A 17747-nucleotide genomic window follows, 5' to 3' on the forward strand; every position below is an offset into this window, starting at 1 on the left:
AACAACTACAGAGTTTGGGTGGACTCGAGCCAGACCCTCTGAAGGAATAGACACCTGGAGTCACTTCTGATTCTGATCTGATCCAGAACCCTTTACCAATAGGGGGGAGAGTGCAGAGATGCCTTTTTTTAACTTGTTGGGATTCATCTTCACTCCTGTTTATCAACCTGACTGCAGCAGCAATCCACAGAGCTGCAGGGGAAATGTTATTTACTTCACTGACGCAACATCACATAGAAAAGAGAGGGGAAAGAAGTGAGAGTTGCAGAGTCTCCTGTGAGTGCCGAATTCACAGAGCATTGTCGTGAATTTAATCATGTAGACACACACACAAAATCGTTGTCGTGCTAATGTTAGCTCATGGCTAATGTACAGTAAAATAAGCGGGGCAGATAAACACTGGATGAGTAACGCAAATTAAATGCCAACGTTCCTGCTCTCAAACTCGCTTCACTGTTGATGTAAACACCACTAAACAACAACCATCGCTGATGAAAATCTATCTGATGTGACTCGGGCACAAATGTTCACAGATGAGGTAACATTTTAAAGTTTAGTTTTGTTCACTGACCTCCTTATTCGAGAAGTAGCGACGGGCGACCACCTTAAAGGCATCATTACCTTGACTAAACTAATGGATTTCTCTGGGTAGCATTTAGGATAATGGCAGTACACAACTCAACACAATATATAACAAAGGTTGACTGTTTTTTGTTTTTTTTTGACATTTCAATGCAGAATTCCTACACATTATATCTTTAAAACAAGACAAGACACAAAACTACCACAAACCGCCTTGATTGGTTAAGATTATTCTTTATTATGAAGTGCCACAAAATGCTTTGTGTTCATTGTGCTTACATTGTCTGAATTCTGGCTCAAAAAAAACCCCAGGAGATCCTCTCTCTGCAGCAGAGAGCCAAACCTCCTGAGATAAGGTGTGTCAGATATCGCTATACAGCAGTAAAAACGTCTCAATCCAAAGGATTCTTTACAAACCCTCTTGCAATAAACGATTATTTAGGTTATCATCATTCTTTAACTTGGAAATACAAAAAAAGAAGAGAGGTCAAGCTAGTACAAGGTTTTTTTTAATTCTTCTCTACCTGAATTCTAGTTAGTTTCATTGTGCTACTTTCTTTAAGGTGGAGATGACTAGATGGAAGTGCTTAGAGAGAACAGACCAGGAGCTCACCCAGAGACAGACGCACACGGCGGCACACACTCGGCTTTTCTGCCTCTGAAAACGACTGAGCAGCGGCGCGACGACTTCAAAACCCGCCGAAGACAGTCGGACTCCAGTGCAAAGTCGCAGTGAGTTTTAATACACAGCGATAGAGTTCTTGATACGTAAACCACAGCCGCAGCCAGAGATCCTCTCAGTGGTTTCCCTCAGCAACTTTTATACCCGTCACACTGTGATCAGTTGCTACGGTACGGACTGTGTTACTACTTTTTTTTTTCGGTCTCATTTAGATGGAAATGAGAAATAACACTCCGGAGTCAGTGGTTGAGATAATAGCATATTCTTATTTATATCGCTACCAGGGATCGATGTCTCCGACCGGAATCGAGAAACACATTACGAAGGCGATGCTTTTTCTTTTCTTTGCATATGTGCTCTCTCATCTCACCATCCTTGTGCTTTTAATTTGTATTTGTGTAGTCCTTGCGTTGTGAAGCACTCCATTTAACGTTTTTATCAGCTCTGTTTTTTCAGGCCGAGGCTTTAAAAAAAAAAAAATCACAGATAAAAAAAAGACAAAGACAAAAATTTAAGCCCTAACAAGTTGAAGCTCTGTGACTAATCGTCTAATACGATTCAAATAATTGCAGCTCAAATCTAGTTCACACATCAGGGGGAGAGATAAGACCTGCAATTTGCTGACTCACATACTGATTTGCTCCACTCACAACAAGAACTGCCTCTTTCTTATTGACTTGTGAGCGACATTTTCTGGGAGGGGAAAAAAAAGCGTCTCTGTAAATGAATTACAGATTGTATCATCTCCTCCAAGACTGTCATTGTTGCATCATTTTGACTTTTTGACTTCGGAACGCTGTCAGATTTGACGTCATTCAGGTCCTAAACCTTTATCTCTGAGATGTGAATGAAATTAGGTAATGGGTTCACATATCAGACTCTACTTTTGTCCCTTTAACCCTAAATGATGTTAGATATCAGCCGACCCTGTCTCTGTTTGAGTAATCTCATGCCCGAGGAAGCTGCAATTATCAAAATTTCCTTTGACAGAGATTCGCATCTGAATATTAAACACATCTTCCTTTCAATTGTTGAAAACTTGTACTTGTAGACTCCGATTATCTGTGTGTCTCCATCGGCTCATCAGCAGGCACTGTGTGCTCACAAGTGTGTCTATGCAAGGTTACAATGGATACATATGGCATATAAATAAGCACATCATGTTTTTTTCCGCAGATCTGTGTGTCCTCTGTCTGTCTCTCAGGAAGCTCTGTGAATCTGCAGAAAAGGTTTCTGAGCTGCAGAGAACTGGGTTCAGCAACACTGGTATTGGCCACCGAAATCAAAGGGTGAACCATCGACGGGTCGGGGTTTGATTAGAGTTAGCCTGCCTCGAAGGTATATCACTCATAGAGTTAGCCTATGCTTGGCCCAGGAGGGTTAAATGGGGCCTACTGCAGAATAATCAGGACTCAGACTAATGCGTCTTCTGGACTGAAAGTTAAGCTGCAATTGGACCACCCAGCTAAAGTGCATGCTTTTTTCTGTGGTTTAAGAATGCACGCTTTATGGTTTGGAAGTGCACTGGAGGGGTAGTTGAATAATGCATTGCATTTAAAGCCGACCTTGGTCCAACTTCAACAATGCACCAAACTACTGAAAGTATACCGAGAGTTGTGTTCTGACCAACATGTTGGATCGATGCACGTCTCATCGCACAAAGTTTCCAATCTGATTTCTGTATTCACCTCTTATTATCCGTCGTACAAAAATAAGATAGGTCTGTTATGCCTATTAAAAGGTCTGTTGTTACAGTATTTGGCTGTGTGATGTATGAAAGGTCTCCTCGACTCATCTTTAAACATCCCAGAACCTCTCAAAGAATGGCCAGTGATCCAATATGAGTAAAATGTTTGGAGGCCTAATCCAAAATAGCCTCTCCTGCTAAGTCTCAGCAGTCTTATTTCATGCTGGAGTTAGCCTAGCACAGGTCGGTCGGTGTTAGAGCTACCCTACAATAGGCCTCACACCCAGCAGGCAGCTGATCCCAGCCTCTCTAGCCTACATCCTACATTAGTTCTACTCACTAAGAGGCAGGCAGTGCATAACAAGAGAGGAAAGACAGGACTTTTATTTTCGTTACTCTAACACTACATTGGCATGTTCCCTGATGTCTGTAATATTAGTATTCTTCTGTTTATGACTATAGGTGAAGTAAAACATACCTGATTTTTAAACTGCTATACAGTAGTAGGTAATACTTCATAACTTCATCATAAAATACCATGCATTAGGTGATTATTGCTTTTTAAAGAGTCCTACGGAGGCTCCAAGAGAAAAAATATTGCCCTCAGGTTCTATCTATAGGATTTTGGCAAAAAATCATAAGCTTTTTATGATGTTGGCATAGATTTCATTTTTTTTTTTTTTTTCAAATTTTTTTTGCATGCAAAAACGTTGATAAGTAAAAAGGTAAACAACATAATAGGAAAAAATAGTACTTAAAAAAAGTGACATATGCTTTGGCCTGTAGTGATAGAAAGAGGTTGGCAAATATCCTACGTACATATACAGAAATGAAAGTGCAACCGATAGGTTAACGGCATCGCCTCATTGTTATCAAATCAAGTATAAACACACAATAAATAAAAAAGGAAAAAAATGCTCAAATAAATAAGTAAAATAATAAATAAATACATAAATACATAAATAAATAAATTGTATTTTTACCTCATTAGTGGAGAGAATATGGTCACTTGGTGCAGCAGAACGTTATTATTATCATTAATATTAATATTATTATTACTATTATTCCCCCAAAAAAACAAAATCAGACGGAAGAAACTCTTTCACTGCCTTTCAGTGCAGGGAGGAACTCAGTAGCTGGAGGCTTACAATTGTCTTTGTCGTCATCATCACCACCATCAGTGGTGTCCCAAAATATATGGTGCCGTACTGTATCTAGATGCCAGAGGGAAGCCATGTTAGTATTATTGTCTCTGTCCAGAATAGACAGAGGAAGAGGAGTTTGTTTTGTTTTTGTTTTTTTTCGTTGAGGAAGTGCATGCGTAGATCAGTTAAATCCTTAAGTGGGCAAAATCTCAAGGAGAGAAAAATTGTGCTATCTTCATCATCTTCATCGTCGTGAATAGGCTCCGAGGGAAAGCGAGGCGCCGGGGGGGGAAGAGGAGTGAGGGAGGAGGGAAAGCAAGGTCATATTCTGACCAAAAATAGATTGTTTGTGTCTGCAGTTCATTTTGTAAGGATAATGGTAATTCATGTCTGCAGTTGTGTCCGTTGTTTCATCTGTGCAGGGGGGTCATGCATCTAGGGGACCTAGAGGGGAGAAGGGGCCTTTGAAGCAGGCTGACTCGTAGTGCTTGTTCAGGTAACTCTTGAGCGCGAAGGTCTTGTTGCAGCGTTTACACTTGAAGTGTTTGAAGGCCGAGTGGGTCTGCATGTGCGCGCGCAGGTTCGAGCGGTCGGCGAAGGCCTTGCCGCAGTGGGCGCATCCGAACGGCTTCTCGCCCGTGTGAGAGCGCATGTGGCCCTGCAAGAGCCAGGGCCGACTGAACGCCTTCCCGCACACGTCACACTTGTGCTTGAGGTCGTGAGTGAGCAGGTGCATGGCCATGGCGGGCATGGACACGTACACCTTCCCGCAGGTCGGACATTTCTTTGCCAGCTTGCTGTCCAGCGAGCGGTGTGTCTGTTTGTGCCGGCTCAGGTTGGAAGACGTGGCGTAGGTTTTGCCGCACTCGTTGCAGGTGTGCCTCTGGATGGTCCGGGGACTGCTTATAGCTTTCCTCCTTGAGCGGCCGTCCGTGATGAAGAAGGCATCGACTGTGTAGCCCTCGCTCACCGCCGCATCTCCGTTGATGTAGCCATCGGTGATTTCTGAGCCAGGGCTGTCGGGGGACTCCGAGTCAGGTGCCCCGTAGTCACTGTGGATGCCATCGTAGAGGGGGTCAGGGGAGGGCACCTTGATCCCGCTGTCACTCTCGGCGTCGTACACAACAGGGCTGATGTAGTCACTGATGTAACCAGCTGACATGGAAGAAAGAAAACAAGGTTAGGTTTAAGAAGTTCTGATAAAAATGGTCTCACACTGAAGCCTGGTGTGGGAGATACATACATGTAGCCAAGATACTCATACCAAAGGCTGCACAGTTTAGTAAAGAAAAAGACCATATTCTGTTTGTTTTGATGGGCATTGTGAGTATGGTGCGATTCACAATCAATGTGAATGTTCATTTGTGTATCACATTTTTCATTCTCTGAAAACTGTTAAAGGTGCACTATGAAGTTTTGGGGAAGACATTTTAATGAGAAGAGAAAAATCTTCATTGACTGATGTTTTATGCTTAAACAAACTTAATAAACAAACTCTCTTTATTTCCATGACTAAACAAACAAACTGACCTTTAAGGACAACACAGTTTCATACTGATTGACTTTGTTTACATGTGGCAGACCCTGCCACGTTTCCATCTTCAAACAGTGTTCTGTGGACCTTACTGTCCTCTGAGAACAGCTTGTTCAGTTATGGAAAAAAAAACAGTATTTCGGAGTTTGTATTATTACCTCCTAGTAACATGTTTTCTTAGATCTGGAGAATAAGATTACTAGGACAGAGCATCTCTGCAGCTCTACAGGACTTCACTATAATGTTCTCTCGCACATATTACTTTTATCAAAAAAAATATATCTTATGGTCACTTGGCCATATCTGAATATTTCAATTAATTGTGCAGCTCTGCTTACAACAATATAAAATGTGCTGTATTAAAATTATCCCAAGAGGCACAGAGGGGCACACGACATCACAGGAGAGACCCATGCTTTGTGTTTATATGATAGAAAGAACTGCACATGTCTGTCTTAAAGAGAGACAGCAGAGAAACGCCATCAGACTGCAGCAGACAGCAGGACAGGAAGTGAAATCAGATAGTCCTCTTTTCTCAAGCCTATCCTTCTTCAAAGAGTCAGTAAGGACAAATATTCAGCATACTGACCAGCATTACACAGTCTGGGTCGGGGGTAATTAAATAAGTGCCTACTCAGCGTTGTTTACACACTGATATACAGCACGTTGTATCTAGCTGTGTGGTGTTTTTTCTGCCTCTGCATCCCATTTGAGCACATTCAGTATGACACAAAACGCAGAGACGACCTGTCGACATAAACGCTCCAAACAGCTGCTTCGTTCAACCACTGACTTATTTGTGACATGTCACTGTGTTGTATGTAGACAAACACCGCTAAACCGAGTGCTGCGGTTGGACATGAAGTTCACGTGAAGGAGCAGAAAATCAAAGATGTCAACACAGGGCAATACAAACAGAAAATGCCGCGATCATCAGTGGTTATATGCTGTTTAGAGGAGCACTTCCTCTCAGTCTAGATGTGCTGATAAGAACACTTCTAAGCTGCCACCTGTCAGGTATAAAAGGACACAGAATACAGTGACAGCCAGAGTCCTTCAATATGTCTCTGGCCTGCATTAACACTGCAGCAGCTATGTTCCAGCCCCTGCATTTACCCCACATAAACGCTGGATGATTCTCAATTCACCGTCATGAAAGCAGAACCGACTGTGACTACTTTTAACAACTTTTCACACGTGTGAAAGTCCCTTTTTCCAACACGTCACATCTGTCTCTCTCCTCCCGCGCACCTGTGGCCGCCGGCAGTGGAGTGTGAAAAAAAGAAAAAAAAAAAAAAGCCTGCAGTATTAGCCCAGAGATAATTCAGCAATATAATTTCACCCAGTTCTCAGAGGTTGCAGTTAAAACACTTCTTCTGGGAGAGATAAATGCACACTGGCTGACCCTGAACTTGAGAAAGCTGATTTAGAGTGCGAAAACGAGCATCAGCACCGCGGACAGATCCAGTGCGGCGCAGGTCGCTGGCACAGAGGCTGAGAGGCTGCTGTGCCGGCTCAATCAGAGCAGTCAACAGTGAGGGGAGGTTTTCACAGATCAGGGGGCTGAAGGCTCGCACGGCAAAATACAGTGACTGAGACTCGCAGTATAGATTTACAGTAAACGAGCAGGTTGGATGATGCCAACACTCCCCTTAGACGGAAAGACAAAATACTGATTCTTTCCAGTTTGACACATGTTTGTCAGCAGCACCGTAAATATGTGACTGTGTCTGCATGATAACAAACTACATGTTGAGCTGCATGGTGACATATGATGAACACAGCACAAAGATACATACCAGCACATATGTAGGAGCGCACACGCGAGGAAATACCTTTAGATTTGGTTCACTAACAGTCGAATCATGGTTTGGGAGTGTGTCAACACAGACACACACATACAAACACATACACACACACACCAGTCAGTTTAATGTGGCCCTCTGTCTTTGAATCTATTATCAGTGTTACAGAATAGGTTTGATACAATGGTTTGACTGAATGCAATTGATGAGCATTGATGGAATCTAACTAAGTACATTTACTCGAGTACTGAGTCAAGTATATTTTTTAGGTAGTTGTACTTCACTTGAGTGTCTCCATTTTCTGCTACTTTATACTTTCACTCTGCTACATGTATATGTTACGTTGCAGACTGCATGCTGCATTATAGCCAAAGCACATTTTTAGATTAAAGGGGCTCTGTGTCGTTTTGGAGAATAAATAAGAACTCATAATTTTACTATTTACAAAATGAATGCATGCTATTAACAAGCTGTCAGGGAAAATAAGGTCTCCAGAACACTGTGAAGTGAGAAAGGTGGCAGGGTCCGCCACATAAAAACAAAGTTAAACATTATGAAACTGTGCTTGTCCTTTAAGGTCAGTTTGTTTATCCAGTTCATTCAGTCATGAAAACAAAAAGAGTGCGTTGATTTATTTTGTTAAGGCATACAATCATTGAAATGTCTTCCCCAAAACTACATAGTGCACCGTTACTTTGGCAATCGGATCCAAAACAGAGCAAAAGACTGATTCCGAATTGGAAAAATACTGTATATTTGGTCCGATACATGTAAAGATATGTTTAATTCACTAGACTTTTACTTTAGCACTGTTCATATGGGGGACATTTTAACATGATATCCTTACTTTTACACCAGTACGACTATTGATTTGGACTATTCTTTACAGCACTGTTGATAAGTTAATAGACTTAATAGACTTTTCTCCATATTAAACATAAACACCCAGTGCTTCAGTCCTTCCCCTCATTTGTTTCGAAGTTACACCAACACTGACTTGACCAAACTACAACATACTATCCACAGATGCACAAGGGAAAAGAGCTTTTCTACAACATACCAAGATTGAAAACTTCACTTTCTTGGATATTTTCAAGCTTGTCAGCTGAACAAGTTCATAATAGGGAAACTGTACATAATTAAAGACATCTCATCATCACTAATGCAATCATCATGTAGCGTGGAGGTGAACAAATGCAGGATGTAACTGTTTTCTACACGCTGTTATTCACCCAGTCTGTCAGAGGATTTCAACAAGCTCAATGTGACACCACATATCTGCCTACACACGATACCAGCGAGTGCGTTATCTGCAGCTGCGTCCCATTTGAACGCACACTCCCATCACACGCAACGCACGGGACATGGGTGGGATATGAATTATTCCAAAAGCAGAGAGTTGTTGCGGGTTAGAGCGTGTGCTGCGCTGTACGTGGAAGCCGCATGAAGCAGTTACCATCGGATGTTAGGGATGGAGACAAAAGGTTGCCGGGACGCGTTGCTGCTGAGGCGGCAGATCGCGTGTCAAGCCGAGCAGGGGGGGCTTGTTAACCTCGACATTATAAATACGCCCCTGACAGCTTTTTTTTTTTTTTGCTTTACGAGCGCAGGGAGGGGGGGCAGTCGAGACGGTGCACGGGATACACATGTTGATGTGCAACAGCGTGTCAGTGACAATGGGGTGGAAGGAAGAGGCTGTGCTGTGGCTCCATTTACATGGCGATGGCATCCCTGGGCTGTTTGGTGTAAAATGTGACGCACACAGTCGGAGGGGGTGCGAGGAAGTTCACAGCTTCCGAGGAGCACAAAGGCATGAATCACGCTGTCCTCGGGACAGCTGCAACAAAGCACTGTCAGGCCTCAAGAGTGGATTTAGAAATAATATCATAAAGTAGTCTCTATATTCAGTAATGTCACCAAAACAGTCCAACATGCTGAATCCCCAGGTGCAGGGATGTGACTTTGATTCAGAATCTGTTGCATTGACTCGCGTTCAACAGTTCGTCTGCGCCTGTAGAGTGAGATAAGAGCAGTCGGGCCCGTCTGTGTTTTTGAGGGGTGTTTTTTTTTTTTTTTTTTGTGACGTTGTGACGAAAGCGGGCGCGTGGCAGCTGTTGCAGCCGCACAAAGAGCACCAACGCATTTATTTCATCCTGCAAAAAAAAAAATCTGCCAACGCTGCAAAAAAACAGCACAAGACGTAACTGGAGATGGAGCACCGGGAACATGTAAGATACGTGGCTTATTTTAAGTAGACTAAACAGGAAAACACTTTTAGGTCAGATGATTCATTGTATAGAATACGATGAAGCTCTTATGTGTCCTGCACCTGTAGGAGAATTAGAGAGTATTGCAAATGGCAACTTTAGGTGTCATGAACAAGAATTTCCACATTTCAGATGTTTTAAAGGTCCCATGTTTCAGGCATTTAGATTGTCATGTCTTTTTATTTATTTTTATTTTTTATTTTTTTGACTATAAAGCAAGTATATGTGCTATTTAAAGGGGCACTGTGTAGTTTAGGGGAAGAAATCTAAACTCAGAATTGTAAAATATACAATATTAATGCGGAAATAACACAAACTCACAAATACAAACAAGCTGTTCCCAGAGGACAATAAGGTCCCCCAGAACAGTGTTTGAAGCTAGAAAAGGTGGCAGGGTCCGCCACTTATAAACAAAGCAAAACAGTAGGAAATTGTGTTGGTCTTTAAGGTCAGTTTGTTCGTTCAGTCAAGCCTGTTTATTTTGTGTGTTTAGGCGTCAGAACAATCAGTCACTGAAGAGCTCTCTCCTCTGATTAAAACTGCGCAGTGCTCCTTTAAAGACTGAGACTGATCTTTATCTCTGTTATCCACCATTCCCAGTGAAAGTGGACCAGATATTAATAAGCGCCGTCCTCTCTTTATCTCTTTTAACCCTACTTAGCCTGCCTGGGGGGGAAAAAAAGTCCCCGCTGACTCTGAGCCGGAATCGATGAAACATGGGACGCGCTGGATTTAGTTGATTTCTCAAGTGACCTTTCCGCTCCTGTAACAACTCAACTCCTAACGCTTAGAACAAAAAAAAGGAAAAAAGCCCAGCCTGCTCCGGCTCCCGGTGAACGAGCCGTTGGACTGCCTGGTCCGATAGCAGGGTGTGTGTGTGTGTGTGTGTGTGTGTGTGTGTGTGTGTGTGTGTGTGTGTGTGTGTGTGTGTGTGTGTGTGTGTGTGTGTGTGTGGCTACTGAGCCCCGCAGTTCATCAGTGTTTCACCGCGTCCATCGCTCTCTGATGCCTTTCACTCCCCATCAGGAAGGTAATAACTGTGTGATAACTGTAATCAATGATTACAGGCTTCTTATCTGCCTGGAGGACAGCCACGTCAGCCCACAGGTACCCAACGCCGTAGACATATTATGGGATGTTGTCTTTTCGTTGCGATTGGATTTTAAAAACAGAGTGAGGGAATCCCTCCAGGACACACCAGGTAAATCCACCTCTTCCTCACACACATGTAGCCTTATTTTGGAAGCCTGCCTGTCACATCCTCCTCCTCCTCCTCCTCCTCCTCCTCCTCCTCAGTCAGAGCGACTTGTATCTGAGACACCTGTTAATGCTCGCCGGCTGTGTGTGACTGTGTGGGCAGCCTGACCTACCTTTGTCATGGAGCCGCAGGCTGAGGTCCGTCCTGTGCCGGTAGGCGGTCTCCAGGTCCGCCCCGGCGGTGAAATCATCCAATTTCACCTTTTTTACCAAGAAAGACCTCGGCATGGTGGTGCGACACAGACACACACACACACACACACACACACACACACACACACTGTCACAAACACAACGACACACACTCACAAACACAGCCGAGCGCCGACGGCCTGGCCAGCGTGGTGACTCGTCCGGGCGAAGCAGGAGGAAGATTGTCTATAAGGTGTTGGAGGAAAGGATGGAAGGAAGGAAGGAAGGAGGGAAGAGAGCGCGAGCTGCTGGGAATCGATCCGGTGAAATAGTTGACTTATTGGTTATTTCTCTGACCGCTTTAGTCCTCGTGCAAACAAAAAAAGAGGGGGAAAAAGAAGGAAGAAGAAGAAAAAAGGCGAGAAATGCAACTTCAGCACCGGACAGCTCCCTCCGCGGGGGCAGCCTCGGGGTCTCTGTCCGAAAGACCCAGAGGAGGAGGAAGAGGAGGTGGAGGGCACCCTGCAGCGCGCCGCGGCTCACGGGCCTCTTTAAAAGAAGAGGAGGAAGAGATAGAGGAGGAGGAGGAGGAAGAGGAAGAGGAGGGATGCGAAGAAAATAAGAAGGGAACAAAAAAAACGGATTTTTGGAAGCTTTTGGAAGAAGAAGCGTCGGACACCTCGTCCTCCCCTCTGCCGCAGAAATAGTCCTTAATTCCCGGTGATGACGACTTACTCGGGTCGGTTATAAAAAAGAAATCACTGTAAGACTCCCGCCTGCGGCCGGAAGGATCAACAGCATCCCCTCCTTCTCTCTCTCTCTCTCTCTCTCTCTCTCTCTCTCTCTCTCTCTCTCTCTCTCTCTCTCTCTCTCTCTCTCTCTCTCTCTCTCTGTCCCTCGCTCTTCTCTCGCTCTCCCCCTCGGTCTCTCTTTCTGCAGCTTCCGCGAGCTGTTCCCGTGAGTGTGCCGTCTCGCGATCAGCTGTTGGCATTTATACGGCGCAGTGAGGGGGGGGGGGGGCTGAGAGAGAGAGAGGAGGGAGAGAGAGAGAGAGAGAGAGAGAGAGAGAGAGAGAGGATGAGGAGAGAGAGAGAGAGGGGAGAGAGAGAGAGGAGGGAGCGAGAGAGAGAGAGAGAGAGGATGGGGAGAGAGAGAGAGGAGGGAGAGAGAGAGAGAGAGGATGGGGAGAGAGAGGAGGAAGAGGTAAGGAGAAGAGAGAGAGAGGAGGGAGAGAGAGAGAGAGAGGATGGGGAGAGAGAGGAGGAAGAGGTAAGGAGAAGAGAGATAGAGAAAGGTAAAGAGAGGAAAGGGGAGGCAGAGAGAGACACAGAGGGAAAGAGGGAGAGGATGGAGGGATGGATAGACAGAGGGGTAGAGGGAGTGCTTAATTTAATCCATCCCACATCCCTGGGGAGCGGCGACTGGCCCGGATGATTTATTGAAGCTGTTATCACCCCCCCACTCTCTTTTTCTTTCTCTGTCTTTCATTCTCCTTCTCACTAACCCCCCCCCCAAACACACACACACACACACACACTTAATTTTTCGAGAGTGTGTGTGTGTGTGTGTGTGTGTGTGTGTGTGTCGCCATGTTTTTGGGGAGATAAGAATTGTTATATTTATTTTTTTTAAAAAGCACTCATCGATGTGATTCAGCTGTGATTTTTTAATATTGTCCCATTGTGCTGCGCTTTCTGTGTGGAGTCCTTGCACTACTTTGTTTTGGGGGGTGTTCCTCTTCTTTTATCACCTGCTAAGCATTTTTTTTTTTTCTGCGATGACATAGATTATATGTGGGAATATTAACTAGCATGCTGAGAGCCTGGTAATTATCATTAATGTGGCCCTGAAGGCAAATGGATGTAGACCAAATGGAGTGTTTTACAGTGACTGCAGGATTAATATGAGAGCAGAGTTAATATCTGCTCCGGGGTCACACTGGGTTCATTGACAAGTTTTACTGCAAGATCCGAGGAATCGCCTCTGCTCCGCGTCCATATTATGTAACGACAACAAAGATAATTCGAGTTATTAATGAATCATCTCTGCTCATGTAGCCTCACTTTCCCCCCTCAGTCCCCAAGTTTAATAATGTCACTTTAATAAAAATGTTAAAAAGAAGCCATAATTCAGGAAGAATGACACGTTTGATTAAAGTATTCTAGTGATTTAATTTAAAGCTAAAACCATCTGAAAGCTTGTTGTCAAGTTTGACATTTACATAAACTACAGACTGGGACTTTAAAAAATGAATACTGGCAGGTTTTAAGTGCTTTATAATCTGAGGGAGCACACTTTATCAGTCTGAGACCCGTAATGACAGTGTATAAATATGATTTAATTAGTCCCAGGGTGTGTAGATTACCGAGAATGTGTCTTAGTGAGATGGAGAAAACGTTGCTGCGCTTTAATGAGGCAGGTGTTGGACACACACACGACTCGTGTTTATGGGCTGAAAGTTGCCGAACATCTGTTAAAGGTTAGAGGAAGTTCAGAGGATGGCTCAGAGATAAATCGAGAAAAATATCAAGCACTCGCAGCGATGGGAGAGTCTGTCCTATCAGCTCTGGCGTTAGAGAGTTTACTGGAGCTAATAGGGTGCGTTGTTGCAGACTTGTTAGTTCAATCTAAAAATGAGAACTCAGTGGTTATCTCCTCCGCCCCGTGTGGATGGAAAGACAGCAGGTTTAGTGAAGGTTTCAGCTTTTTAAAGGGGGTAAATAAACGTCATTTCAAATCAGTTTGGGGTCTCCAGGCTTCCGTAAATGATGCTGAATGTGCTCTAAGAGGCTTTTTAAAAAAATGTGTTTAAACACAAGTCCCCATCTCCTTCAGTTTGTTATGAGACTACTACTGTGGAGCTCCAGAAGTGTATCTTCAATCCTTTGAGTCGATACTTGAGACCTGTGCTTAGATAATGACTCGGGGTCTTTGTAAAATAAGACGATTACAAACGTCATTCAATCAATGTCAGGGAAATCTCAATGCAAATAAATAACTACATATGATACCTTTAATTATTCAAATGAGTCCATGCTTTACCTCTGAGTTACACTTGAGTTAATAGTTATTTTACTCTTAACAAACAATAAAATGCTGCATGAACTACTTTTTTCAACCCAATCAGAAGAATATATGCCAGCTAAGTATATTCCTGCAAACCACAGACAAGACTGGAAGTTTCTTTATGTTAAATTTTCCTTTTTCTCTCTCATCACAACGGCGTGCTCATGCTCCACTTAGATTTTGGGATCAAAACCACTGGTTAAGGGTTAGGAACGCATCACGGCCCGGCTTAAAATGGCCTCACATGTGTTGGTCATCACAAAAACAGCTGGGAAAGTCCCCAGAGATTCGAGCATGTGGACGCTCAACTTGGCAGCCTCGTGGACGACCCCTCCACCTCCCAGTCTGAAAATAAAGCTAATAGGAGTGTAATGTGTGATATACCACATTTGGTGCAAATGTGAACCGTGGACGTGTCTGTGGTTTGCAGAACACATGAGTACTGTAACATGACTATTAACATAGCAAGGAATTAACTTTAAATGTGACATTTGTTGATGATGGTCATTATAAGGTGTTACCAAAGAAAATATTTCTTTCACTTCATTCCTTCCTTCTCTTTGTCCTTCTATCTTGTGCTTACAGTGATATTACAGTAAAGGTAATGTGCTTCAAAGATACTTTATTCAGAGTTTGTCAGTGTGTGTTCGAGTCTGCCTGTGAGCCAACGAGCCTGAGTATCCATGAATTAAATATCACGCACGTTGAATATTTAGAAAAGTTACGTCACTGTCAAATATGACTCACTTTCACGACAGGAAAAACAGAGCATTTAGGTTGAAACTTTTAAAAATCGAATTGAGTTTTGCTGGTTAAATAGATTAGCTTGTGAGATCTGGGCAGAAGAGATGCTGTGTAAGACAGGCAGCGTGGAGAAGGATACAGAAGTTGGTAGCTGATGGTGATGATGAGATGGGCGGTGATGATGAAGACTGAGGCCTCGGCGTCATTAGAGCTTGATGCATGGATCTGTGCTGTAGCTCCAGATATATCTCCACTCTGTGTGTGAAGTATTGATTACATGACTTGTACAGTATGTTTGTGTTCAGCGTGTTTGATGATGACTCATGACTGTAGAAGTATTCTGTGTGCGCGCGCGTGTGTGTGTGTGTGTGGTGTAGTGTTGTGATACCAGTCCATCTGTTGTCCTTAATCAGGGGAAGAGCAGATGAGTTCCGTCACCTGGAGACTGGCTCAGGGAGGTCCAATTAAACACACACATGCACTCGCGCACAACTGGCTTAACGCACGCACGCGCCCACATCATGCAAACACCAGCGCCTCTACAACAACTGACAGTCGAAACAAATAACCTACAACATTAGCAACGTATTTCATCGTCATTAGAGGCCGCGTGAACACACACACACAAACACACACACATACACTCACACACACAGTGCTCAGAGAAACAAACATGCACACACAGACTTGACGCAACCTTCATACATGCAGACGGGTCTCAGTACACAAACACACACACACACACACAGGCTTACACAGTCATATATAGGTATATAAATATGGTCAAAACTGTGACTTTAGGTATTTTAATTACATGTCAGTCTTCTTCTGTTACATAACTTCAATAAAGTGTCACATTCAATGCAATCGTGTTGAGTCGAGGTGAACTAATTAAATAGCTTATTCTGATTAATGAACTTAAGGCAGACACATAAATGTTATATGTTTATTTAATTATGACATATAAAGTGGGGAAGCTTCAGTATGAACACATTTCAGGTCCCTTAAAGAATTTGGGGGAACGGGTCCCTGATGGCCACTCATGTGATTACATTTTGCATTAACAGCTTGAAACCCTCTTCACGGTGCACCGCTGCTGCCTTAAATGAATGTGATGATGATCACTGGCCTTATAATGTGAGTTATTGACAATGTGCCAACATTGTAGTTGTTGTTTTTGATTCATATTGTTTTTATTTAAAAATTTCTACCAATGTATGAACATGAGAAATTAAAAAAAAAAAAAATTCATTGTGTGAGATTGTTTAAGTTAGACATCTCATGCTCACTTTCAGGTGCATAATTTTATTTTTGGTCACTGCTAGAAATAAGTTTACAAACTTCATGTTCAAAAAACACATCCCTTTTCCTCACACTGTCCAGACTGCAGCTCTGTATCCCCCCTTATTCTAAAATGCTCTGTTTTAGCTTCGGTCTCTTTAAGGGCCTCCCTCCTGAACACCCAGTCTGCTCTGATTGGTCAGCTCACACACGCCTGAGCCAGCGCCTTTCACTGCGTCTTCAGTCAGCTCTGTTGTGTTTCCATCATTCAGTTAGCTTTATTCCAATGAATATAGGCATAAATTAGTGAAATGTGTGACATGGTGACATAGTGTGATGTCAAGAAGTCACAGGATTAAAGGCAAGAATAATGACGAGGCGTTTCAGGGGCAGTGTTTTGTATGGGAGAGAGGAGCTACCTTTGGCTTTTTAACTTTCAAGATCTTTTACATCTTACATCTTACATCTTTACATCCTCACACATCCTTACACAAGAACCTATTTAATAAACAGAAGGAAAGGCAAAAAAGAAAAAAAAAACATGATAGGTCTCCTTTAAAACATCCGCAGGTCGGAGGGGCCCCCTGGGAAATTTTTCCCTGTGCCCCAACAGGCTCTAGAATCGCCACAGTTCAGTTGCTTCTTATGCAAGTGTTACACATAGAAGTCATTTCAAACTGGCTATTCCGTCTTCTGTCATACATCGGACATCTGTCTGATTAATTCATACACACTGACAAAACATGATAACATGTAATTAAAGTACCTAAAGTACTCAACACAGATCTCCACCCATGCATTATTCATATTGGATGTTCTGACAGTGATTCAACTGTAAATGTTTCTTAACCGCTGTCAGTTTGTTCCAACCCCAGAAGGGAACAGGTGCCAGCGAGTCACTCTCTCAGGTTGAGGATGTGAGGGTGATTTCTAAAGATGGAAGGGGCAACTTTTCACCACTGCACACATGAGTGTGAACTGCAGGCGAAAGTGGAAAAGCTCTGGGTGTTCTCTCTCGTCGGTGTCATCCTCGCACTTCGCTAACATCACCTCGCTTTATTTTTGGGGGCAAACGGGAGATTTTTTTATTTCGTCAGAAGGCCATGTGAGCAAGTCTCGCCCCAAAAATAAATAGTCAAATAAGGTTTGCCAAGGGTGCAGTACTATTCAGTCTGATCAGTTTTTTAATGAGTGGTTTGAAAGTACAGGCAACATATTCTGATACAGGCATTTCGCTTTTTTGCTGCAACTGTTTATACCATAATAATAAGTAATTATATACTACACATTTATGTTATAGTTTTGCCCAATATTTTAAAGATTAAAGCAAAAGACGGCTTTGTCCATCATCATCAAACTGAGCTCTTAGAGCCACACTTCATAATTTGACTGTACAACTGTATATTGTTAAAATGGTTGCCAGATATATTTAATTTAATCTAAAGATAAATACATGGACCTCTGGGGTTGCAGGCTGGTGCCTAGAACTGCCTATGCAGAGATTAATAAGGTTGCATTGAACTGAGGACATTACAACTTCCTGCAGCGCTTGAAGATATTTAAAG

At 43.1% G+C, this 17747-nt stretch overlaps 1 protein-coding gene and 1 long non-coding RNA gene across 4 annotated transcripts in view; one reads left to right on the plus strand and one right to left on the minus strand.

Moving 5' to 3' along the window:
* The window catches only part of LOC119005766, a 175962-nt gene that overhangs the window by 115639 nt on the left and 42576 nt on the right, over positions 1-17747 (plus strand). The window contains exons 6-7 of one of the 3 annotated variants that reach the window (XR_005070572.1): positions 1146-1314; positions 2441-2567. This is a non-coding gene — a long non-coding RNA (uncharacterized LOC119005766). Of the gene's footprint in view, positions 1-1145; positions 1315-2440; positions 2568-17747 lie in introns of those variants that run through there. The other 2 variants (XR_005070573.1, XR_005070569.1) reach the window with 2 other exon arrangements.
* On the minus strand, positions 801-12057 carry LOC119005765 (transcriptional repressor scratch 1-like). Its single transcript, XM_037073676.1, has 2 exons — positions 11073-12057; positions 801-5251 (listed from the first exon to the last, which is right to left on the minus strand). The coding sequence occupies exons 1-2, from the start codon at positions 11185-11187 to the stop codon at positions 4524-4526; spliced, it is 843 nt and encodes a 280-aa protein (XP_036929571.1). The 5' UTR covers positions 11188-12057; the 3' UTR covers positions 801-4523.

The sequence above is a fragment of the Acanthopagrus latus genome, chromosome 17 (genome assembly GCF_904848185.1).
Source record: "Acanthopagrus latus isolate v.2019 chromosome 17, fAcaLat1.1, whole genome shotgun sequence".
NCBI classification, from domain to species: domain Eukaryota; kingdom Metazoa; phylum Chordata; class Actinopteri; order Spariformes; family Sparidae; genus Acanthopagrus; species Acanthopagrus latus.